The following is a 25,988-nucleotide window of genomic DNA, read 5'->3' as shown; positions in this document are numbered from 1 at the left end:
AGGTTAAAGCACAGCACTAAGAAGCTTAAGCCACTTCTGCATGAGTTCGAGCATGAGTTCGATTCCTGCCTGCCCTGGAGGAGATCCACATGGCGCGGCAGACCTCTCCTGACCCGCCTGCCGCTCCCCTCGGTGGTGTATTTCTCGATCTGCCTGTTCTTTTCCCCATTGTGTCCCTGGTGAATCCTCTCACCTTCCACATCTCTGGCCTGTACCCCAGTTCTGTATGAATAAATAAATAAATCTTTAAAAAAAATACACATGAGGGAAAATAAATACTGATCAAAAATTACATCTGTAACCCTTATAACCTAGTTTTACCTATTTGTAATGTTTTGCTCCATTTGCTGTTATGTGCACCTGTACTTTGGCATGTACCTTCCCTACCATCTAATTCCAGTTTACTTAGTAGTTATATAGAACTTTTCTCATTTTCTGATTTTGTTTTATTTTGTAATTAGATTGTGGTTACATAATCTTAAAATGCATAGATGATATGTTCATCTCAGTTTATGAGCTCTGGAGACTCAGTACTTCAATTAAATGCTGTAGGAGGAGTTGGGGTTCTGGCAATGCTGTAGGAATTTCACAGAACTGAGAATTACAATGGAATGGTCAGGAAAGAATCTTAAAGGAAACTTAACTTACTGTTTGTTTTTTTAATTGTATTTCTAGAATTAAAAATTTTTTTGCAGTAGTTCATTCATATATTACTGTCTCTTACCTGTTTTTAATTAAGCTGACTCCAGTATTAAGTAAATCAAGAATGTTACTGTTTACTATTTTAAATTTAATAAAATCATGTATGCCTTTCAAATGCTGTTTAGGGGTCTGTTGACTATAAGTTTATATAAAATTACATTGGGCTTTGATGTATGAGAACGATTCTCTTCCTTTGCTGGTTTCACCAAATATTAAAGACTAACAGGTATTCTCAGTTTTGCGACCATTCTAGAACCTTTAGTACTTGTGCTTGAGCTGTAAAAAGCTGCTGAAAGAAAGAACTGTTCTTGTTAATTCCTTCTGTAGAATGTATAGATAATAGTAATGCTGAGGGTCTATCCTTAATGTCATTTTTCCTTTCTAGGCTATTTTGAAAAGCAGCAAAACTTTCCATGAGGAAGTAAACTACTTTGCAGAGTAGGATTAGGGTCATTACCAGTTTCAGCATGTTTGGTTTATTTTATTCACATTAGCTCTCCTAACAGGTAGGAGATCTAGAGGTATATTTGAGGGCTTTATTGTAAGATGGTTTTTTGTTTGTTTGTTTTCCTATATATTTAAAACATAATTTTTTGGCCTTTGTGCATTTTTGTTTCTGCAGTTTGAAGAAAACAGGTCTGACAGGAGGTTTTACCCCCCTCCCCTGCCTCTTTACAAAGTGATTACCAGATCTCCAAACATCAAGTCCAGCTTTGTCTGCCAACCTGTCTGACATGTCGGGACCCGTGCCAAGCAGGGCCAGAGTTTACACAGATGTTAATACGCACAGACCCCGAGAGTACTGGGATTACGAGTCACATGTGGTGGAATGGGGGTAATTATTTCCTTTTACTTCTGTATACTCTCCCAAAGTGTTGACTCTTCTGGATCTGTTGAGGAATCTTAGACAACCTTGCAGAAATCTTAAGACAACCTCACAGACTATATTTTTAAAACCTCCAGCTTGAAGCCCAATTTGTATTTTCTTGTGCAACAAAGAAATATGACTGTTGCTTTGGCATATTAATTTTCTTACAGGCTTACCATTTAGAAATCAATTCAGTCTCTTAATCTTTTCTCTGATTTATATACTCTACAAACTGGTAACAAGTTGCCCATCAGCTTCCTACAGGCTTTGTAGTAGGATAAGAGTTGGTACTTGAGAGACTTTGAAAACCACGCTCTTACGTAAAGTACTTTTGAGGTCAGAGAATATTGTCCCATGATGATACTAAAGGATGAAATAGTTCTCCAGAAAGGTGTCCTCTTTCTAATGAGAAGCCAAATTAAACCCTTAAACATTTGCCTTTATCATGAGACTAGCTATGCAGAACATGGAATTCAGTCCAAATTCCATCTTGGACAGTTGCAGTGTGCTTAAACAGCTGTGTTTGCCCTAATTCTGTGTGCATACTCATTTGGACATTTGCATTTCTTGTGCCAATATGGTATACATTTAATTGATCAGGTCATACTTTTTATGACGAAAGGATCTTGACATTCAAGTATTAAAATTCATAGAACTACATCTCCTGTGTGTGACATTTTATGCTTATCCACATGTGATGTCCATTTCCTATAAGTGGCTAAAGACAGTTTCCCAAAAATTGCCATAGTGTCTCTTTTAATTCGGATTGGGCCTTGATTTTTAACAGTAAGTACATTTCCACTGCACAAGATGTCATAGCTGTGCTTTAGAGATACAGTCAAGAACCAATAATGTAATACCAATAAGTATTATTACTGATAAGATATCATTACTGATAATCTAACAATTCCCCCTTTACATTGGAGGCTTGGACTCTAGGAATGCCTGTGTTTTACTGCCGAAATTTCAAGCAACTTCTTTTCAGTTTGAGTGCTTTGCACTTAGTTGTGCCTAAATAGCACTTAATAGCTCTGTTGAATTCTGGCATAGTGCCGTTTGCTTTCTTGCATTATTTGGGTATGTACTCTTATACCCAAAGGAGGACAGCTCGAACAGAATAGCTTCTTTCCTCTTCACCTGTCATTGTCACTGCATTGTGCATTGTCCTTCTCTGTTCATTCATTTTGTTTTTAGTTGCTTAAGGAAAATGAAAGGCTGAGTTTTAGTGTCTCCAAGGGGAGTAAATGGCATTTAAGCCTTATTAAAAGTATGACGTTTGTCATTCTTTAGAGCAAACTTCCTTATGTTAAAAGCAGGGGCAAGAAGAAAATGTTGATGTCTCCCTTATTCTGTTACCTCTGTTGCTTATTTTTTGTGGAGTATGAGTAAAAGGAAAGGAGGAGGCAGACACCGAACTGTGGTTCCATGATCTATAGAGCGGTTTGCATATTCCAGTAACATACTATCTTCAGAACTTGCCTCAGAGAGCAGGCAGGAGGTCAAGGCTGTGTTTGAAGCCACTTAACAGCAGAGGCCCACTAAAACTCAGCTGCTCCCAAGTTGTGCCTGAATTGAAATACTGTATGGGCCCCTACTAGTTACCAGCATGGATCCAACTCCAAGGTTCAGAACATAAAATATTCTCCAGGGGAAAGCTTTCTGTTGTTGGAGCCAAACATACATAAATAACAAACTGTGTTGTATATCAATTGAGGTGTAAACACTTTGGGGGCTTGAAGAATTATTGAAAAGCCAGAAATTTTTTTATCCTAACGTTTGAAACACGTTTTTTATTAACCCAATTAAAAAATACAGTGGCACCAACCTGGGATTTATTTGAAATTCATTTCTTTTATTCCCACAGGAAATTGTGTAAATTGAATTGGTGCTGGATAATTTGAACTTTAAAATCATTGTGTGTCTTTGACTCTGTTCACAGGAATCAAGATGACTATCAGTTGGTTCGAAAATTAGGCCGGGGTAAATACAGTGAAGTATTTGAAGCTATCAACATCACAAATAATGAAAAAGTTGTTGTTAAAATTCTCAAGGTCAGTACTTGTGGGGAAAGTATAACTTCAGCAGTATTTGGAATTCGATTTTTTTTTTAATTCGATTTTTTAAAGCAGTGATGATGCCTCTTTTTAAGTAGCATTTATTTAAGGGTTTTTGGAGTGCTTTGTTTTGTTATATCTTCTGAAGTCAGTTGAAGTTGTTGTCTTCATTTGACAGATCAGAAAACTGAAGCAAGAGAAGTGATTTGAATCAAGTCATATAGCTAGATTGTGGCAGAAGAAAGGTTCAGTCTGCTCTCTCCTAGAGCTTGCTTAATACCAGCTTCATATATTTTAGTTGTATTTCATGCATCTGTTTTCAATGAATTGCTACTTCTACTGTGTCAGCCTTTAGAGGCCAAGCAGGTCACATCAGTGCAGTTAGTGCAATGAAAGTGCCGATGATCAGAGAATGTGAGTGATGGTTACTGCGGCAGATCTCAAGTCCAGCTGATTATTGCCCCGTAGTAGTGCAAGGCTTTTTTTTTCTTTTGTAAAGGGAAACCAGATATTTATATATCTGAATTCTGTATTTAATGGCTTGAGTTCTTGAATATACTGTACCAGGCCACCTTTGGACAGTAGGCTACCAATATGGAGCTTGTAAGTTACACTGTATACTCATTTAACAGGAACTTAACGTATAATGCCTGGCCATAGTGCCTGGCCATAGGAACTTTTCGGTATCTAACACTAAAGAACAGTGGTTTTGTTACACTATTTCAGTTTATAGCCATCCCTGTTGTTTTGGTAGTACTGATGGTACCGAGTCAAAAGAACTACTAACACTTCTGTGTATTAAATACTTACGTCCAGATAGTTAAAGAATATGTTTTCACTTGGTACCATATTCAAAAGCCAGCCTGTTCTGCTCCCCAGTCTGTCTCTGGTGACTCCTCTCACCGCACCTACAACTCTGGCCTGTTTCTAGCTCTGTATGCATAAATCTTTTTTAAAAAGTGCAGTGTGATCTAATGCTGAAATTATGAACTATCTCAAGCTGGCACTATACTTAGTGTCTGGGAGATATCAAAATTTGACTGTTTTCCTTAAAAATTAATCCTACAGACTTCTGTCAGTTTAACCTAAGATGTATTTGTTCATCTGTAAAAATGAGATAATCTTGTTTAACCTGTATTTCTCAAAGTCGTTATGTGAATTAAATACAGTTTTGTGTATGGAAATAAATGTGAAGACTGTAGGATATAATTGTAAGATGACATTCATGGTATATAATAGAGTGAGGTGACATTTAAAGTCACATGGAAGGCACAGATAGTGTGTCTTCTAGCTTAGAAGCTAGTCATGATTAATTCCCTGGAGTTATTATCAGGCTCCCAATTAGAGGAGGATTTAGATAGGTATAGCTTAGAGTGGGGAAGGGAAGCTTGATGTAGAATGCACACGATAAAGAGGAAGACAAGAAAGGAATGTCTCCTTTAGAAAATGTCATGGGAGGTGAACTTAGAAAGGGTGGTTAATGAATGATGGCTTGGAAAAGATAATCATGCATTTCCTTCCAGTCTTAACAGAATTTGTGTCTCTTCTAAATAGTTGGAAGCTGGTAATGGTTTTGCATCAAGGGTGGTTTAGAAAGATGGTTAATTTTTATGTCTTTTCCTACCTGTATTAGATGGTTTGTTGCAACTATATAGGATAGACAGGTAGTGCAAGTATAGATACTTGTAAACAATATTGAAAAGTTTTAGTTTCTCCCCTGTTTAAGACAAAAGTTGTATTGATCCCATTAAATTATGGTTTAAGTCACCTATCTGATCTATCATAAACCAGCTTTGTAGGTATATAGATTTTTAAGGATTCTATAAATAGAAGTTTTGTCGAACAGTAGCTTTTGCCATCAATCATCAGTTGGGAAATAGAAATGTAAAATTAACAGGAAATAAGTTGATAGATTGGGCAACTTTTGAGGCGTCTGGAGGCAACACAGGCAGGACCCTAAGATGGGAAGGCGTCCGCGAGCTGAGATTCCAAGAGGGGGAGGGGAGCGGGAGTGAGGAAGACAAGGGAGTCGGAGTTGGGTGCAAATCTTCCTGCTCTGCCTTCAGCAGAGGTTTATGTTATACTTTTGAAGCAGGCAGGGGTGACATTAGCATATGAAAGGGGTTGAGAGCACAATCACCTTTTTTCTAAGAATGGTCTGGGGTCCTTTTGACCTTTACTTGAGATTATAACATTCTAAAATCAATCAAGGTTAAAAACAGATACATAGATGCACAAGGTTTAAGACTAATATTACTATAGTGAAGATTGATAAAAATAGAGGCCCTTAAACCTTATCTATTACTTGGTGGTTTTTTTCTACCTGAGACATTCTGGGAGGCAGGAAGAGGAAATTTCTTGCAAATCAAGTTTCGGAAAAAGTTCTTTGAAGAAACTTGCTAAAAGGTTTTAAGTGAGTTTCCTTGAGGTCTAGACAGTAGAAAGCATAATGCATTCTGAATAGGAGACTTAGGTGAATTTCCTTATCTAAAGACTAGATAGTAGAATCCTGAAAGACCAGCCAGAAGACTTTTGTGGATTGCTTTGAGGTGTAGAAGGTAAAAAACTTGGCTAGTTTTAAAACAGGCAACCTGGATGAATTTCCACATCTAAAGGCCAGAATGTAGGAAGTTTGAGTGATTCTTTAGAAGCTGAATAGAAGGCTAGATGAGATAGTAGAATGATAAGGTTTGGGTTTTCCTCCATCAGGCAGTGAGAGAGACTGCAGAAACAGCCCCTTTGCTTTTATTGATCAGCCAGTTGTCAAGTCACTTTTGACTTCAGAGGAATTTCTCACCCTGCAGTGCTTGCTTGTTAGGGCAGGCAGGCCTTATGCGGCTGAGGCAACCCAATTTGTAAGCTGAAAGTTGCTCAGAATATTTTGATATTACGATTATACAAAAAAGGGAGGTCATAACATAAGTTAGCGCGGAAAGTCTGATTTTCAGAGCAATTGCCCTCCATCCGTACCGTGTCTGATGACAGAAGTTGCAAGCTTGTGTCAAGTTGGGAAATAGAAATGTAAAATTAACAGGAAAGTAGTTGATAGATTGGGCTTGAGGGTAGAAAGATCTCTCTTACTCTGTAGCAGATCAGAAAGATCTTATAGTTGAAATAAGAAGAGAAAATATTTAAAGGTTGTTTCTCAGTCTCTGTACTAAGTTCTCATAGAAGCAAGACTTAGAGGCCTTGCATTGAATTAAATTTGGATTATGTGGATGTTGCCACAAACAGCTTTCCCTTTATTGTCTACTTTATAGTGAGCCCTGTTTTAACTGTAGTATGTACATCACAGCAATTCTTCAGGATAAATATAGTCCCTCCCCGGCAGTGATGAAAATAAAGTTGAAAAACATATGAATGCTTTCCCAACGCTACCCAGCCATGAAGCCAGGTTATGAAGGCATTCTTACCAAAATTTATCTTGGTTTGTATGGAACCATTTGCTTAGGACTTAAGATGAGGTTCAAATAGTGTTGTTAGCTAGTTCAGAGACCAAGCTCTTCAGCTTGGCAATCATGTAGAAATAATGTCTAGCTCCATTCTTAAGATTCTGATTCATTAAGTCAGGGTACGCTCTGGGAGTTGGTATATTTTATTTAAAATATATTTAAAACTCCAGGTGATTATTGATGAAAACTTAGCAACCACTGGTCTTATTCACGAAGAGATGATAACTTAAAAAAATCTGCAAGAATGGTGTGGTGTGCATTAGTACTCTGAAGGTCTTTCATACCCTAAGAAAGACTTGCAGACACACCACATGTGGCTATTTGAGCATTTGAAATACTGCTGGTGTAAACTGAGATCTGTATGGATAAAATACATTAGATTTCAAAGACAATACCAAAAAAAAACATAAGATTGTTCATTAATACTTAACAGTGATTTGACTTTATATTACCAGATACAATGATTCGGTTGCATGAGATTTTGGGTGTATCTTGTTAAGTGTATTATAATTTTAACTATCTTTTTACTTTTAACATTGGTATTAGGCTATTTAAAATACACTTGTGGCTTACAATATTATTTCGAAGGAAGTTTTTTTAGAGGAGGTACAGTTGAACCAAAGCTCACCTCAGAAAAATGAGAATGGTTTCTGTAACAAAACAGATGTGGAAATGATGGTGAGAATAAAAGAATATGAACATGCAAAGGGTTCAGCAGAGCAGTCTTTGGGAATGAAGACACTAATTTTTTTTAAAGATTTATATTTATACAGGCCAGAGGTGCAGAGGCAGTGAGAGGATTCACCAGAGTCAGGGTAGGGAGCAGAACAGGTTGACTGACTAAGTACACTACTGAGGGGAACAGTGGGCGAGACAGGAGCGGTCTGTCACACCATGTGGATCACCTCTGGGGCAGGGATCGAACTCATGCTGAAGTGGCTTTAGCTTCTTAGTGCTGTGCTTCAACCCACTGCACCACTAGGGAGGGCCAAAAACACTAATTTTTACAGAAATACTGGTCATAAGAATAGACAATTATGGGGCCCTCCCTGGTTGGTACAGTGGGTTAGGGCACAGCAATGCAAGATGGCCGCAGGCGCTTTAATGCAAGTTCAACCCCCTGGCCCAGGAGGTGATCCACTGGCACAGCACACCTCTCCTGTCTCCCCGCTGCTCCCTTCAACACTGTACTTCAACGATCTGCCTGTTCTGCTCCCCACTCTGTCTCTGGTGAATCCTCTCATGCCCCTGCACCTCAATTCTGTATGCATAAATATTTTTTTTTTTTTAAAGACAAGTCCAAGAAACATTCTGAGAACATTTCAGTTACCACATTCAATCCTTGCTATGAGATATTCTTGTTGATCATCCATAATGAAAGGCTTAGAGAGATTATGTAACTTGCCATAGGCACACAGCCCGCAGATATTGAAGGTAGAATTTGCATTCAGCAGTCTGACTTCAAGACCCACATTTATCCCACAGGTTATACTGCATGCACAAATACAATTTGGCCACCCTACTATTGATCCTGATTCCTCTCGTCTCTACAGGGTATTTGTAGGCTTGGAAGAAGGAACAGAAGGAGCTCGTGTTTCATCCTAATTGACAGCGATATTTACTAGATAGATACCTTATTTTTAACATTTTATGTTCCTAGTTTTGTATGGTTTTATAAGTTAGCGTTAAGATTGATCATTGGGATTAAATGCTAATTCTGTGGTGGTCTGGTCTTTGGGATGGAAATCTTTTTTTCTTTCAATATTTGCAAAGTACCTGCAGAATGCCCACCTCCTGAGGAAGGGGATTCAGAGATGTCTGACATTTCCTTCCTTCAAGGAGCTCCTAAGTAAGCCATTTACATACTACATTTACTGTTGAAAATACTCTGAAATAATTTACTTCACTGATACATTTATTTTCCCTTTCAGCCAGTAAAGAAGAAGAAAATCAAGCGTGAAATAAAGATTTTGGAGAATTTGCGAGGTGGTCCCAACATCATCACATTGGCAGACATTGTAAAAGACCCTGTGGTGAGTATAGTAGATATCAGCAAGGCCCACCAGGGCTGAGGTGATGTTTTGACTTAGAGAACAACTGGCCTCTTTTCTGTTCCTCCCTCAACCTTTAAGACCGGCTTTAAAAGTGCTTAATCAGTTATACCATTTAACTAGTTTGGGTCTTTGTTTGAAAGAGACCTCCACCCACAGACTATTTCTTATTCTTCTAGGCTAAGAGACTGATAGCACTGGAAACTGAAATGTGTTAATCCATTTTGCAAACTCAGGTCCGATGCCGATGGGCGATGGGCGCATTGTCGGGCTGCCTAGAGCCTGGTGAGACTTCAGCTCCATGTCTTCTGTTTGAAATCCATCCCAAAAAATGACCTAAGTGTGGTGATGATCAGAGTGGGGAGGGCTTTTAGCAAGAGGGTTTCCTCCAACTGAGGCAAGGACTGCCAAATTCACCACGTAGTATCGAAAACATTGTGCCCACTAAAGCTGCCAGTGCTATTGCTAATGTGTGTGTTGTTTTTTTTTTTTTCTCTCCCCTAGTCACGAACCCCTGCCTTGGTTTTTGAACACGTAAACAACACAGATTTCAAGGTATATATGACCAACTGTTCAAGTTGTTGGGTTTTCAGACAACATAGAAAGCATTCTAGGGGGTCTCCCTGGTGATGCCAGGGGTTGGGTCTGAGCACTCAAGCTTTGAGCTGCCTCTGCAGCACGGATTCAGTCTGGCCTGGGAACTAGGCCACATGGCACAATGGACCCCTCCTGTGTCCCGCTACTCCCTTCAGCAGTGTATTTCAGTCAACCCGCCTGTCTGCTCCCCACTTTGTTTCTATTGCTGCCCCGCCACCCCAACCAAACACACACCCTACTCTCTTGTATGCATAAATATCTACAATAAATCTTTTTTAAAAGGAAAGAAAGCATTCTAGGATTGAAATTATTAGAAGAGCTTGCTTAAAATGGGATTTTCATCCTTATAGTGCTTACATTTAAAATCAAAAATTCCTGTATAAACAATACACACTGTCTATATCTTGGTGTTTTCTGTTCAAGAAATAGCTGTTAAAGAAGGAATGTGTTGTATATGTAGATGCAAGAAATGCTTATATCGTAGGCTTTTTCAAAAATGCTGGGCTATGGATTTCAAAGCGGGTGTGATGGGAAAGGGTGGTGCAAATTCTATAACACAAACCTATAAACAGATACCTGTGACTTCCTGCCCATCCAGTGGCTTACTTAATGCAAACAGTTCTTAGTTCAGTACAACAGAAGAATGTGGGTGCTCTTGAGTTACAAGTAGTACCATCGGTATTTCACTTTTCTTTCCACTAGCATAGCATCAGAAATGTTAAGGTACCAATGAATACGAGTTGTTTTGCTGTGAGGAGGGGAACAAGAAAAAGAAAAGGAATCAAAATAACTTTAAGAAAAACTTTATGAGGGGAGACATCATTAGTCATTTAGTGATGTGTACATGTTTTTTAAGTCTGCAGCTCTGGAAATTGGAGTGGATATACATTAATATTTGTTTTCAAATTGGCAGGGTTAGTTTAAATTGACTTTGCAAATCTGGCAGCAAGTCATCTGGATACCTGCTGATGAGCTGTAGTTCCTGTACTATGTAGACCAAAGATAGATTAGTTTCCCACTAAAGTGGTTAGGAAGTCTGCAGGGAGATGAAAAAGAAACTAAATTGTTAGTTATTAGTGCATATTGTTGCACATACAAGTTTGTATTCTCAGCAGTGAATTGTATGACTGACAATACAAATTTAAATAAAACCTCACATTTACTTCTAAAGTTCCAAAGTAGGACTTTAAAGTGAATCTTACATTGAAGAAGTAGAGACCAGCACACACACACAGTTCTTGAAACAATGGCAAATGAACCAACTATTAGTTTATAGTACTACAAAGGAAGATGAGAAAAAGCCTTCCTATGAGCATTATTTCATGGCTTACATATTGTATTTGTCTTTAACAGCAATTGTACCAGACATTAACAGACTATGATATTCGATTTTACATGTATGAGATTCTGAAGGTAAGAAAACCCTGGATATTAAGTATATTTAGATTGATTTTCCCTTTGTTAAGTTGTCCAATTGACTTAACTTTGTGAAGTATTTTGAAACAAGGAACTGCTTCATGTAAATCTTAATAGTTAAGAGTATCAGAACTTTTGTGTTCTAATGTAAGGGATATAAGACCTTGTGGGAATATAACTTAGAATGTTTGGAAAGAATATTCAAAGACAAGCGGGATCCCTTAACAAATATTTGTAATCTCTGTCTTGCTCCTATGAAAGTTAAACTTACCAAACTCATAAAAATACCTCCTGATATGCTGATTTTGATAACCTTTTTTTTCCCCACATAAAATTTCACAAGTAAAACAGTAAACTTCAATCAGTCCTCAAAAAGTCATCATAAGGATTATGTAAATCTCTACTTAGAAATGACAGCTTTAGAGCAGATTTTGATTTCTAAAGTGAAATCACCAACTATATCTTGCACCCAATAGTCACAAAAACAACTCTATAGATAAGAAAATTACTAAGACATGAATAGGAGATTGAAAAGCTGCACTTGAAGTGTCTTAAATAGACTTGCCAGTAGAAATATTTAATCTTTCCCTTGGCTTTTGCAACCTTGTGGCAAGCAGGGCTTAATAAAATCTAAGGCTATACTTGCCTAGCTCTGGGAACCATAGGAATGCAGTGGCCCATCAGGAAGGACCAGAACTTAGCCAGTGACATCCATTGATTATAGGCCATGTCAGTAAATCCCAAAGGTTATGCTGCTCATTTTACCTTACTTTGAAACTGAATGTGGTTTTCAGGTTGGATTTAATGTTATAAATTGTTAGCATCCTTCGTATGGCCAAACAGTGAAATTTTCAAGTTTTGCAGCCCATTGGGTCTTTCACACATTACTACACTCTGCTGGTAATACACAAGCAGTCATTGATAGGTAATATGCAAGCAAGTAGACATGGCTGTGTTCTAATAAAATAATCACAAACATGGCATCAGGCAGTATTTGGCAAGAGGGTTATGGTAAGTTCTTTGAATAAGAGGTTTGTAGTACAGGCCAGTCTCCTTCCTTTGAGAGATTTGTTTGTGAAAATAATTCAGGCTTTAGTAATTGGAAAGGAATAATTGATGTATACTTTGGATCTTTTTCAGTAGAAAGGATGTGAAACAACAGTGCAGAAACAGAAATTGAAGTTGAGAGATCTGAGTTTTCTTGACTATGGGATCTTTAAACGACTCTGAATAATTGTTGTAAGGGCAGCTGTCCTAACCCTGACTCCCTGAGGTGTTCTGACACTAGAAAGCTGTGGAGGAAAAAGTACAGAACTTTATAACTGTAAAATATCACCCTTAAGCAAGCTAACTTTCTTTCGTTCCTTCCACAGGCCTTGGATTATTGTCACAGCATGGGAATTATGCACAGAGATGTGAAGCCTCATAATGTCATGATTGATCATGAGCACAGAAAGGTAAAGTGATAGACTGACAAGTCTTATTTGTCAGCATGATGGTTTATAACATTTTATTCCTAGCATCTGTCTCATTCCCTAGTACCTTGTAAGTATTTAATAAATATTTGGTGCATGAATGAACAAATCAGGATGATTAAAACTCTTATATTTCTCATAATACTATCAAGAAGGAAACAGATTTCTGTAGTGGGCAAAACAATTAGTTTTGAGCAAGGAAACTGGCTTTAGTCTTACTGAATAGTTACTAGTTCTTGGGAAACTCCTTTTTCATGCCTCCTTTTTCTTACCTGTACAGAGGACATAACGACCTTTGGCCATTGTGTCATTTGGTGAGACAAATTGGTCATACTGTGAGAATTCAGTGTGCACATTTGTGGAATCAATAAAGTATTCAGAAAATGCTGCTTATTAGCAAGTGTCATGAGGACCCTGAGCTCTACAGATGTTTTTAGTGAGAACCTCACTGACCATATCTAACATTTTAGTCTTTTGAATTATTTTCTTACCTTGTTCACTTTTGTACGATATTTTATTTCCCTCGTGTAGTTTCTATAATTCTCCATCACCCTGGCACCCATGGCCATCACATCCCTTTTGCTCTTCTTTCCTCAGTTTTAACCCCTCTCTTTTCCCCCTGTTCTGTGCCTCATCTATATGGTTTGCCTGCAAGTTTTGTCTTTTTCCTTATTCCTTGTTCAATTTCCCTATATTCTCTCTCTCAGTTACGCCATCCAGTATTTCTTTCTCCTCCTGACTTATTCTACTTTGCATCAACCCTTCTAGCTCTGTCTGTGATGCTATAAATGGCACGCGTTTTATCTTTTTAGGTCGCTGAGTAATATTCCATTGTCCATATATACCATATCTTCTTAATCCATTTGTCCGTTTTGGGACATTTAGGTTGTTTCCATATCTTAGCTGTTGTAAATAGTGCTGCAGTAAACATAGGAGTACAGGTTTCCCTTTGGGTTATTATTTTTGTGTGCTTTGGGTATATTCCCAGGAGTGGAATCACCATGTTTAAAAATCTAACAGTTTTCCATAGTGACTAGAACAATTTTCATTCCCACCAGCATTCCACATCCTCATCTGCATTTGTTGTTGCCGGTTTTTTTTTTAATATGGGCTGGCCTCACCATTGTGAGGTAGTCTCATTGTGGTTTTGATTTGTATTTCCCTGATTATAAGTGATATTGAACATTTTCCAACCATTTTATTTGAAACTGTGTAATACCCTATTGCCATTCCCTATTTGACTTTCTGCTGGCCACTACCATTTCTTCCTTTGAAAAGTATCTTTAGCTCTCTTGACATTTCAAGGGTGGGGAGAATGTATTGGGCTGTATAAGCTGTTTGTAGATCTTTAACACTTAAGTCTTTTAAACCATCTTTGTAAGCAGTGGTGACTGTAGGCTTTGGGGATGTAGGTGATTGGTTCATATTCTACTAATAGTTTTTTAAACAGTCTGATAGGTATTATTCTAGTGAGTAGGTATATATGTGTGAGATAAATAGAAAAAAACTTGTAAGGAGCTGTCAAAAGTATTATTACTGAGTAGTATTACTCAAGCAATAGAAGGAAAATATTGAAACACAACTTAGATGGATCTCGTTGGGTGGGAAAAAATAATCTCAAAGTTATAGTGATAATGCCATTTATATTTAACATTTTCAAAATGACAGAATTACAGAGTTAGAGAACAGAGGATTTGTCAGGGATTGGGAGCGGATAGGAAGTAAAGGCAAAGGCAGGTGTAGTGTTGGAGCAGTTCCTGTAATCCTGTGGTGGAAACAGTGAATCTGTATGTGACAATAAGATGTTACTGTTAGGGGTAATTGGGTGAAAGGTACACAGAACACTTCCAAATTCTGTGACTATTACCTTTTTTAAATAAAAAAAGTTTTTTTTAATGGATTGTGTTGAATGCTGGTTAGAAAGTGGGGGGACAAGAGTGAAAACAGGCAGACCAATAGGGAGAAGGGACAACTGGAACAGTTGTGTCAAGATGGTGGTGACATGGATCAGGGTAGTGACGGTGGGGGTGATGATAGAAGTGAGAATATGGTAGTGCCAACAGAGTTTGTTAACTGATTGTATCTGGTAAGTCAGGGAAATTAATCCAAGATGAATAATTTGGGGCCTAAATGTGAAGATGAAAAGAATTACCTTTTTTTTTTTTTAAAGATTTATTTATGCATACAGAACTGGGGTACAGGCCACAGGCCAGAAATGCGGAGGGTGAGAGAATTCACCAGAGACAGTGGGGAGCAGAACAGGCAGATCAACGAAGTACACTACTAAGGGGAGCAGCGGGCGGGTCAGGAGAGGTCTGCCACGCCATGTGGATCACCTCTGGGGCAGGCGGGAATCGCACTCATGTGGAAGTGGCTTAAGCTTCTTAGTGCTGTGCTTTAGCCGCGGTGCCACCAGGGAGGGCCTGAAAAGAATTACCTTTAATGAGAATTGGGAGGCTGTGGGAGAAGCAAGTTTTGTAAGGAATCATCAGCTTTGAGATGTCTGTTAGTGATCATGAAGAGATGACTGGTGGGGGCATGGGCTAAAGAGTGAGTGTGAAACCACAAGACCAGAATTGATCACGTGGGAATACTTGTCAGGAGCAGCTGTGGAGTGCTAATGCTAAAGAATTACAGAGAATGGCTGGAAAAAAAAAAACTACACTGTAATTTTTATACCTTTCTTTGGTTTATTGAAACAAGGAAGACCACTGTATCTATTGGTTAACAGTGAACTTAACAGAGACTGTGCCAGAGCAGTTGGGAATTACTTGGGTCCTACTGCTCCCACATAAAATCATGGTCAGGCTTTGCGCAGCAGGTAATAAAGAAACCTGTTACCTCACATATATGATAAATTTCGTAAGAGCTGTTTCGTGTGGTTTTTGTCTTAGCAAGTTTTTTCATACCTCTTTGCTGGGTATTTTGTTGAATTCTCAGAGTTACAAAGTAAGTAAAATAGTCCCTACCCTTAAGGGACTTACAGTCTATATTGAGAAAGAAAGGTAGAAAGTACAATAGTGTAGATTCTATTCAATAAATCTGATATTCTGGGGAGCTAACAGTAATAATGGTCACTACTTGAATAATTAGAAAATACTGTTAAAGGAATTAACTTAAATATCTCAATAAGATATAATTGCTCATGTTTTATTCTCTCTTTGTTTTCCCTTTCAGCTACGGCTAATAGACTGGGGTTTGGCCGAGTTTTACCATCCTGGCCAAGAATATAATGTCCGAGTTGCTTCCCGATACTTCAAAGGTCCTGAACTGCTTGTAGACTATCAGGTGAGAAGAGATGCACAGATAAAATTTCAGTTCTGTGTTTATTTTGCACATAACCTGTGGAAAATGTCATTTTGTGCTTTTGAGTAGATCACTTATTCGCATCCATTGTTTTCCCTTTTTTATATATTTTTGTTGTCATTGTGTCATTAGAATATGAATAGGTCTGCATTTTACTTGATTCTGAGGGGAAAATCCATGTAGAAGTAAAAAATTTTCTCTTATGATTTTCCTAAAGGTAATCTACAAGAAAAGAAAAAGCTCTTTCTCCTTCTAGAAATACACAATTCTTGGAATTACTTTCCATGCCCAGTATTCCCAGGGGTTTGGATACCTAAACTTTAGTTCAGATTCTTAGCCCTAGAATCTTGAAGACATCACCCTGAGCTCAAAAAACATTTTATGCCCAAAATTTTCTTTATAGCATTTTAATGGTGAACAATAAAACACTTTACTATTGCAGGGAGATTAAAGATTAAGCTCAAACATTTATGCAGTAAAACTAATGATACATATTAGAAGTTTCCATATGCTAACAATATGGGGATGTTCTTCTGTAAGTGAAAAAAAGGTTCAAAGTAGTATGTACAAATTGTTTTTAAATTGGGTGGGAGGACAGGTGGATATAGAAGACTGAAAAGACACACATGAAGATGTTATTAGTACTTGAACTTGAGTCAGTGGATTACCTTTTTTTAAGTTAAAGAATAATTTTTGTTTTGAAATGACAAGATGCTTCTTGTATGAATACAGTGATGTTTTCTTTAATGCAGATGTACGATTATAGTTTGGATATGTGGAGCTTGGGTTGTATGCTGGCGAGTATGATCTTTCGGAAGGAGCCATTTTTCCATGGACATGATAATTATGACCAGGTAAATTATGTTGTCAAGGAACTTACTAGTCTAACCTAGTGATGACTAGATCTGTCAACTCAGTGAAAATTGCATTGGGTCGTGCTAAAATAATAGATGATTACCCCCACTTGAGACCTGTTAATCCAGAATTTCTGAGGATGGGATCGTAGAATAATTGTCATTTTATAGCTTGTTCAGCCAACCTGACACTGATCCTCAGATTGCTTTAAAAGCGCAGTTTACTCTTTTTGATACCAGAGGTTTCCCCATCTTCTTAATAGGCATTGTGGGTTTTATTGTGAAATCCACCTATAAAATATTTTATAAGATACATAATTTAAACAATCGTAGCTTGATAGGATTTCCTAATACGAATTTGCCTTAGAGCTGGAAATGTTTTCTCACTGTGTTATATGTGCTGTTTCTATGACCCTTTTGTCTCTTAATGCAATTGAGTTGATGTTTGTCGGTAGAAATAGAAATAAATGGTGTTTTTAAGAGCGAGGGCTATTTTATTCAAGAGGATCTAGAATGATGCTAAGACTAAGGAATCTAGTGTTGCTTTATTTGACCACAATGACCACTTCAATGTGAGTCAAAGAATACCACCTGGATTCAGTTAAATTCAGCAACTCTACCAGGCTCCATGCAAGATTGAGAAATAGAGGGAAAAATGTAGTCCCCCCAGTAGTTCATAGTGCGGGAACTAAACACACAAAGAAATCTTAACTCATATATGCTATAGTAGAATTGTAAACAAGACACAAAGGGTAATTTTAGTGGGAGTGGTGTGAGTATTGGGAGGAGCTTCCCAAAAGAATGGCACTAAGTTGTGAAGGTGAAAAATTAAGATTCACCAGGAATACATTTCAAGGGGGGAAAAAACATGTTATAAATTGACATTTGATTTTTTTCCCCCCGATATCTCTGCATTGAATACTAACTTGGGGAATTTTATGGAGAAATTCATTTCTGCTGTGCACAGAAATTTGAAATAAAAGTAACATTCATACCTATAGTAGTAAGAGTCCCTCACTGTTAATTCAGTTCCACTTGTTTGCTGATTTAAATATGCTTGTGGTGTGGGTTTTTGTCTTTAATCCTAGTTGGTGAGGATAGCCAAAGTTCTGGGGACAGAAGATTTATATGACTATATTGACAAATACAACATTGAATTAGATCCACGTTTCAATGATATCTTGGGCAGGTAAGTTATAAAACAAAATCTGTATCTAAAGCACTTTGGGTGTAAATGGACTGTTTGATCCTTGAAGTTATTTTCTCTTTGCCAGCAGTGGCATGGTATCATATCTGTAGTGTGGTGCCACAACATGCTGCATACCTGGACCAGCCTTTAGTGAGAGCACTGCACAGACATTTTTCCAATTCACTTTTAGGCATCTGAAAGTGAAATGATCATCATGATTCCTGTGAAAGGATTAAAATGTAGATTCTAGAAAGAGGATCACAGTCAAATCAGAAATCACATTCTGTTTTGCTTGCCTTCCCCAAATGACAAAGCCCTTTCTAAAAGGAAACATATGTGTAAATAGAAAGCAAGGCAGATGCACAGCCAACAGGCTCTGAAATTAGAGACAGAACACAACTCCAATTCATTGACCACTTAACAGGAAGAGGTGGACTTCTCTGATGCAAGACTTTCTGGCCAAGTAGCAGAGGTGCTGGGAATGTGTGTGGGGATGGGAAAGAGTCCTGGTTAGCAAGCCAACTGACCTTGCTGCACATTTCAGCCCTGTAAAGTAACCTGCATTATGTTTCATAAAATTATAGGACCCAGATTTTTCTTCTCTGCAACACTGCTATTTCCAGTCTTTCCAATTAGCCTTTTTGTCTCCCCAGTGGCACAGTAAACATGACTACTCTCTTGAATTTTAATTCCTCTTTGCTATTGGCTGGCCTCCTAGCCACTAGAGAAAACTTAGGAGTGAAATTTGGGCTTCTTTATGCCTTGGTCCATTTCTGATTCCTTGTTTTGACTCTCCAGACACTCCCGTAAGCGATGGGAACGCTTTGTCCACAGTGAAAACCAGCACCTTGTCAGCCCAGAGGCCTTGGATTTCCTGGACAAGCTGCTGCGATACGACCACCAGTCACGGCTTACTGCAAGAGAAGCCATGGAGCACCCTTATTTCTGTGAGTCCAACTGCCTAGTCCATAGAGCTTGTACAGGGCTGCCCAGCAGTCTACACAGGCTAAGGACAGTGTATGCAAATGGGAAAAAAGTTCTGGGTCCAGAGTTCTACAGAACAAAGTTGGAATCCCAGTTCCCCTTAGCTCATTGCAAAGGTACTTACCCACAATGACCTTGAGTTTCTTAAAATGCGGACAGCAGTGGCAACTTTCTTTAAAATTATTTTACTGTGTGGGAGGTGCATCATAGTGACTATCTGGAGTGGTTATTTTAGGACAAAATAGCCTATATCTGTCTGTCCTAACTGTTAATTATTCATTGCTGAGAACCAAGCAGGCTTGAAATATGTATGTGAATATTTAACTGAGTTTATTAGTGTAATTAATGATGCTGTCTTGGGTGAAATGCCACTTAGATTCATTTCATCCTCACTGGGATCTTAGTTTCAGCATTGGGTTGTGGGGAGAATCACTAATATTCTTGCCCAGTCTCGTATCTGAAGTAGACTTCCAGGCTGAAAAAAAACTGAAATCTGTGGTCATACACTACTTACCCAAATTTATAACTTTGGCTGGGTTGGTACCATGCTTGACCAGCTGAGATGTGGACTGCAGTGAAACCAGTTCACCGATAGTGTATTACTGTTTTTGCCAGGTTAGATTGTATTGTCTCATTATATCCCAATAGGACCAGTTTGATTTAAGTTAGCTTTACTGTGGGTACTCATTTTCCTACCATTTAGTTTAGGAGTTGACTTTTACCACTGTTTGACAGGAAAAGTAATTCTGACTTGTATTAGTTGTCTAATTCATGATGAAGGTACCTTCTGGGAACAATAGGGAGTTTTAAGTGAAATATGAAGAATGAGAGTGACTGCATTAAGACCCCAGGCTTAATGGAGTAGTTTAATCCTTCAGGCATAGCAGAACCTAATCCTTTTTCTCCTTTTCTAGACACTGTTGTGAAGGACCAGGCTCGAATGGGTTCATCTAGCATGCCAGGGGGCAGTACGCCTGTCAGCAGCGCCAATATGATGTCAGGTCAGTTCATTATCACCAGCCACTGTCACTGTACTGGCCAGGGAGCTGGCCCATATGGTGCAGCAGACTTCTGTGTCTCCCGCTGCTCCCCTCAGCAGTGTATTTCTGTTGATCTGCCTGTTCAGTGCCCCATTCTGTCTCTGGTGAATCCTGTCTCCCTGCCTCCCTCCTCTGTCTACATCCCAGTTCTTATATGCATAAATAAAATCTTTTTAAAAAGAAGAAAGGAATTGTACTTTTTAAAAAGAAGAAAAGACATTACCCACTTGGATAAACTTGTATAAAGTGCATTTACTCAGGTACCCTGTAAAGAATTCCTGTTATCCCAGTTATTATTTTTTTTATTATTATTACAAAAGCTTATTTTTACATCATTTTGTACATTTTTTCCCCCCATCTCGATTGTAATCCCCGCGGGTTTCCCATCACCAAGTCACCCTTGTGCCATCACCATAAGCCCGTGCATTTCCCTACCCGCATTCCCCACTCCACCCCCACAAAATGTCTCTGGTATATGGTTGTTCATTATTTTTGTTATTTTCTCGCCTGGTCCATTAGACTCCTGCTATGAGTGAAACCATCCGGTATTTTTCTTTCTTTTTCTGGCTTCTCTCACTAAGCATGATCTTTTCCAGCTCCATCCAAGTTGCTGCAAAAGACATGTGTTTCTCTTTTTTGGTTGCTGAGTAATATTGCATTGTATATATGTACCACATCTTTTTTATCCAGTCATCTACTTTTGGGCATTTGGGCTGCTTCCATGTTTTTCCAATTGTAAATAAAGCAGCAATAAACATGGGGGTGCAAGTATCTTTTTGAATCAGTGTTTTTGTGTCTTTTGGGTAGATACCTAGGAGTGGGATTGCTGGGTCGTAAGGAAGCTCCGTGGTTAGCAGTTTGAGGAACCTCCAAACAGTTTTCCATAGTGGTTGCACTAGTTTGCATTCCCACCAGCAGTGCAGGAGAGTTCCTTTTTCTCCACATCCTCGCCAACATTTGTTGTTGCTAGTTTGAAGATGTGCCATTCTCACTGGGGTGAGGTGGTATCTCATTGTTATCCCAGTTATATTTTAAAGAACTATCACCTTCTATTTGTCTGCCCTCTGGGTATCTTGACTATTTACAGAATGGTGTATATCCAAGTTTGCTCCTTGCACCCATTTTTGTAACAGCAAAACATTGAAACCAGCTCTCTATAGGGAACTGATTAAACGAATTACGAGACTGCCATTTCAGAGGGATGTATATAGTCAGAAAAAAAGGATGTTGCATGTTCTTTTTTTTTTTTTTTTAAGATTTATTTATTCGTACAGAACTGGGGTACAGGCCAGAGATGCAGAGAGCGAGAGGATTCACCAGAGTCAGCGGGAAGCAGTACAGGCAGATCGACGAAGTACACTGCTGAGGGGAGCAGCGGGCGGGTCAGGAGAGGTCTGCCACGCCATGTGGTCGCCTCCGGGGCAGGCCGGAATTAAACTCATGAGGAAGTGGCTTTAGCTTCTTAGTGCAGTGCTTTAGCCCACTGCGCCACCAGGGAGGGCCTGCATGTTCTTTTATTGCTCCAACTCCAAGGAGTAATGTGACATGATAAAAAGCAAGATACAGAACTATATCCAAGACCCCAGGAGGGGACAAAAATTTATAGTCAAGTTTTTATATATGATTCTTACATGTGTGTTCGTGCATGCACATGTAGTATTTCTGGAAGACTACACCACGGAAATGGTGCCCTATGTTGGTCAGGTGACAGTGTGACGGGAAACTTTCACTGTAAACTCTTTTGAACTTTTTATATTTTGAACCATGCAAATATATTGCCCATTTAAAAGACATGTAATAGCATTGAAAATTAAAGAGCTTTGCTGATTGAGAGCAATCTGATGGGAATTTGGGTCATTAGATAGGTGGTAGAAAGCAGATGGAAATATATTCTAAATTGCAATTTTAGCTTAGAAACAGTAACTATTCCTTTATCCCACCGCAAATCACTTTAGTATAATAGTTGCCCCTTAACCTGTGGTTTCACTTTCCACAGTTGGAATACCCACAATGAACTACAGTGCAAAAATACTACATACAATAAAATATTTTTAAGAGGACATATTGTGAAGCTTTTATTACAGTATTTTGTTGTAATTATTCTATTTTGTTACTAATAATGCTTGTTAATTTCTTACTGTGCCTAATTTATGAATTTAAATTTATCATAGTTATGATTTATCTGTCATAGGTTTATCACAGGGGGGAAAACCTAGTATGTGGGGGGATTCCATACTCTCTACTTAAGTATCCACTGGGGATCTTAGAGCTTATCCCCCACAAATGGGGGTGGGGGTGACTACTATAAATTTGAAAACTGCCAGCAACCTTTGGCATTTTGGTATAAGAACGTTTGCTTTCTTGGTATAGCTCTTTAATTAAAATTGATAATTTTAGAAACAGTTCCTTGGTTAACATTTGCCACATTTCGTGTACTCAGTAGCCACAGTAACACAGGTTGTAGTGGATAGTGTCACCCTAGGCAGGCCTTGTTTGGAAGTCACACATTCAGAATTGCCACGTTAGCCTTAAACACTGCTTAACACTCCAGGTCAGATTTCCTTGCTTTTCTCCTAATTTTATTGGAATTTGCTTTTTTTTTAATTTGTGAAGATTTAATTTGAAATTTAATTTGTAAAAATTAGGTTTAGGGAAGGCCTTCTATAAAAAAACAATTGTTACCATGTTACTTTTGAGATAGACACTAAGGAAAAACTGGTCACTAAGATTTCCATGGCTCACTGTCAGCTGTTTTTCTTTCAGGGATTTCTTCAGTGCCAACTCCTTCGCCCCTCGGACCTCTGGCAGGCTCACCAGTGATTGCTGCCGCCAACCCTCTTGGGATGCCTGTTCCAGCTACCGCTGGCGCTCAGCAGTAATGGCCCCTTCTGTCTCCTGATGCCTGAGCAGAGGTGGGGGAGTCCACTCTCTCCTTGATGCAGCTTACGCCTGGCGGGGAGGGGTGAAATACTTCAGAAGCACCGTGTCTGAACCGTTGCTTGTGGATTTATAGTAGTACAGTCATAAAAAAATTATAATAGGCTGATTTTCTTTTTTTCTTTTTTTTTTTTTTAACTCGAACTTTTCATAACTCAGGGGAATCCCTGAAAAATTACTTGCAGGTGGAATATTTCACGGACAAATGTTTTTCTCCCCTTCCAAATTCAGTTCCTCATCACTGAAGAACAAAGATAAACCAGCCTCAATCCCAGCTGCTGCATTTGGGTGGAGATTTCTTCCTATGCCCACCATTGTTCCCCTGTCATCCCACACTTGGGGAATTTGTATCTCATGCTTTTCTCCAGAGATTACAAAAATGTAGCTTCTCAAGGGCATTGGGAAGGAAGGAGAAAGGAAAAGATCCAATAGTATACTGCTAGTCACTTATATCACTTTACTCCAGAAGTGCTTCAGTGGGTTTATCCTGGTGAATCTAGTGTGAATACGTCTTAGTAGACACTGAGATGCTGAAAGTCTACCCAAAAGTGCAGACAGGTCCTGATAATTTGTGTTCAGTATGAATCATGTCTTATTGACCTAACTTTCAATCCAATTCACTTAATGATTTTAGTTTCCATTTCATCTAAAATTTTAACACCATCCCTCCCCAACTTGTTGGTCCTCTCCCTTTCACCTCCTGATGCTCCTCAGCAGGTAGGAGAGGGAAGGCAAAGCCTTTTCCAGTTTTCTTCAACTTGGCCATTTTGAATTCAGTTATTTACTGGGTATAACTTCATACTTTTTACAAAAGAAGCAAACGTATAGGTTTCATGCGAGCTACTCTTTAAGAGCTAATGGGAGATGTGGCCACACTGAGTTTTATTTAAGCTTTCTACCTTCTCTTCCTCCTGCTTTCCCCTCCCCTCACACACCATCCAGTGAGAAGACCTGCCCCATGGTCTTGTAAATGTATCTGAGAGATAGGGGCAGAGCCACTATCTCCAGCAAAACTGAAATGGTAGACCTGTAATTGTGGGGAAATGATAAACTCTCTTGTTACAGCCCTGCCACCCCTTGCTGTGTGTACATATATAATACTTTGTCCTTCATATGTGAAAGATCCAGTGTTGGAATTCTTTGGTGTAAATAAACGTTTGGTTTTATTTATCAAGGTTAGATTTAAGTTCCCTGTGTAAAGGTCTCGCTGGGTGGGTGTCTCACGTTCACATCTGAGGGGCCTGCAGCCCTGTGCCGGGGAGGCTTCCTTAGGCCCCCATTTTTATACACCCCCTCATTCGACCCATGGTACCGGGCAGGGCAGAGAGGCCTTAAAAAAGCACCACAAGCCAAAGCGTCTCTGGGGATTAAGGATCCTTTGCCATAAAACTCATTTTGTGTCTCAGCAGTGCAGGGATTGGGGATGGGAAAAGTCGCCAGTTTTGTGTGTTTGTGTGTGTGTAAAGTGGATTTTCCACTGTAATCCAACCACCTAAGTTTATCAGGTGCTTCACTGAAGAAGCCTAGTTTTTTAAGCACAATAGCAAAACCATCAGCTCTGTATTTTCTCCTGTTACTTCATTACAGTAGCTGCTTGTGGGGACTAGGAAAAATTCTTCCAACATATTTTAAAGCCTAAAATCTTAGTTCCCCATTCTCCTACCTTTATAGATTCACGAACCTTTCTCACCTGGGCATCATAAATATAATTGTTTGAGGAGTTGAATTTAATGAATTTATCTAACTTTGTAATCCACCTTGACATAAGTTACTTTAACAAGGTTGGTGGCTTTAGTGAATATTAACGGTAAACTTTAGAGGAAGCTAAAGTCTCCTTTTATAATGCTTCTCAACTATAGGGAAATGTTCCGTGGTAGCAGGTGATTTTCTTCCTTGTGGCCACTTACAGTGGATATTTATTGTTCTTGACCCTTTAATGCCCTAGAATGCTGTGAGGGTTACCATGTTGAATTTCTGCAGAAGCTAAAAGCACCAGATGTGCCAGAGATGCAATTTGTGATTACGTTTGCACTGGATTGTGATTTGAACAGAATATTTACGACTAATGAATTTCTTTTGAGTGGGGAGGAAGGTTGTAAATCAAGACTTCACACCCTACCCTATAGGTCAGAATGTAGGTATAGTTGAGGTTGATGTGGGGAGCTACAGACAGCTGTGCCTCCTAAAACGCATCACCTGACTAGAAACTGAAGGTGACTGCAGAGGACTCTGAAATGCCACCCAGGAGCCTTTTAAAGTAAACACGAGTTTTAAAAATCCTTACTTAAAGAGTCACTGCAGAAGTATGGGAGAAGAAAACAGACCCATTTGGGTGGGTGGGAGGGGCAAGGGTTTACAGAGTTAACAACTTCTGTGTTGTTGTAAATTACCTCATCTGTATACCTTGTATTGGGACACTATTTCTCAGCACTACCTGTGTCTGCATTGATTAGATGGCAGGAAACGGAATGCCAATATAAGGCAGTTGTGTTGGCAATTACCTGAAAGGTTTTTTAAGTATTTTTAAACATTGTTTGAAGTGGCCCTCCCACCCACCCCCCTTTTTTTTTTAAGTTTGAAGTCAGATGATCCCCATCTCCTCCTTGATTTATTGGTTGTAATTGTATTGTAATTGGTATAACTAAAATATAACTGTGCTGGGAAGAAGTTGTGCCATGGAGGTCTTTAATTTTTTTTTTTTAAATAAAAACATTTAAACAAATGAAATGACCCTGCAGCCTGAGCAGTATGCTTCTCCAACCGACACCGTGTGTGATGGATGGCTTAGTTCTCACGTGTTCTGAATTTAATATTGGGTTGATGGAGATATGAAATGGGGTGGATTAAGATTGGTCAGGGAGCACTGAAGTCTGGGAGTGCAGTGAAGAGAGTATGATGTTGTTAAGCAGGATTGGCTTCATTGTTGCCCTTAAGACAGACGTGACTATTAGCAAGTTACTTAATTTCCAAATCTGTTTCATCATCTGTAAGACAGGGCCATTGCTTTCTTGGAATTGAATGAGTAAGTTTCAGGAGTCTGGCACCTGTTGTGCCCTTGATAAA

The 25,988-nt window shown here is 38.8% G+C and overlaps 1 protein-coding gene across 1 annotated transcript in view; it reads left to right on the top strand.

The window, feature by feature from the left end:
* CSNK2A1 (casein kinase 2, alpha 1 polypeptide) overlaps positions 1-24,099 on the top strand; it is a 48,187-nt gene extending 24,088 nt beyond the window's left edge. The window contains exons 2-13 of the mRNA XM_004687324.1: positions 1,325-1,537; positions 3,510-3,621; positions 9,008-9,109; positions 9,632-9,682; positions 11,078-11,137; positions 12,514-12,597; positions 15,793-15,903; positions 16,674-16,775; positions 17,864-17,964; positions 18,763-18,911; positions 19,863-19,949; positions 22,752-24,099. Of these exons, the coding sequence (XP_004687381.1) occupies positions 1,437-1,537; positions 3,510-3,621; positions 9,008-9,109; positions 9,632-9,682; positions 11,078-11,137; positions 12,514-12,597; positions 15,793-15,903; positions 16,674-16,775; positions 17,864-17,964; positions 18,763-18,911; positions 19,863-19,949; positions 22,752-22,867 (1,176 nt within the window). The 5' untranslated portion in view covers positions 1,325-1,436 and the 3' untranslated portion in view covers positions 22,868-24,099. The remainder of the gene's footprint in view (positions 1-1,324; positions 1,538-3,509; positions 3,622-9,007; positions 9,110-9,631; positions 9,683-11,077; positions 11,138-12,513; positions 12,598-15,792; positions 15,904-16,673; positions 16,776-17,863; positions 17,965-18,762; positions 18,912-19,862; positions 19,950-22,751) is intronic.
* Positions 24,100-25,988: the final 1,889 nt, after the last annotated feature.

This window comes from Condylura cristata, unplaced genomic scaffold (assembly GCF_000260355.1).
Source record: "Condylura cristata isolate star-nosed mole 26May11 unplaced genomic scaffold, ConCri1.0 scaffold00022, whole genome shotgun sequence".
Lineage (NCBI taxonomy): Eukaryota > Metazoa > Chordata > Mammalia > Eulipotyphla > Talpidae > Condylura > Condylura cristata.
Note: the sequence above shows the minus strand (reverse complement) of the source record. Positions and strands in the feature narration are given on the sequence as shown.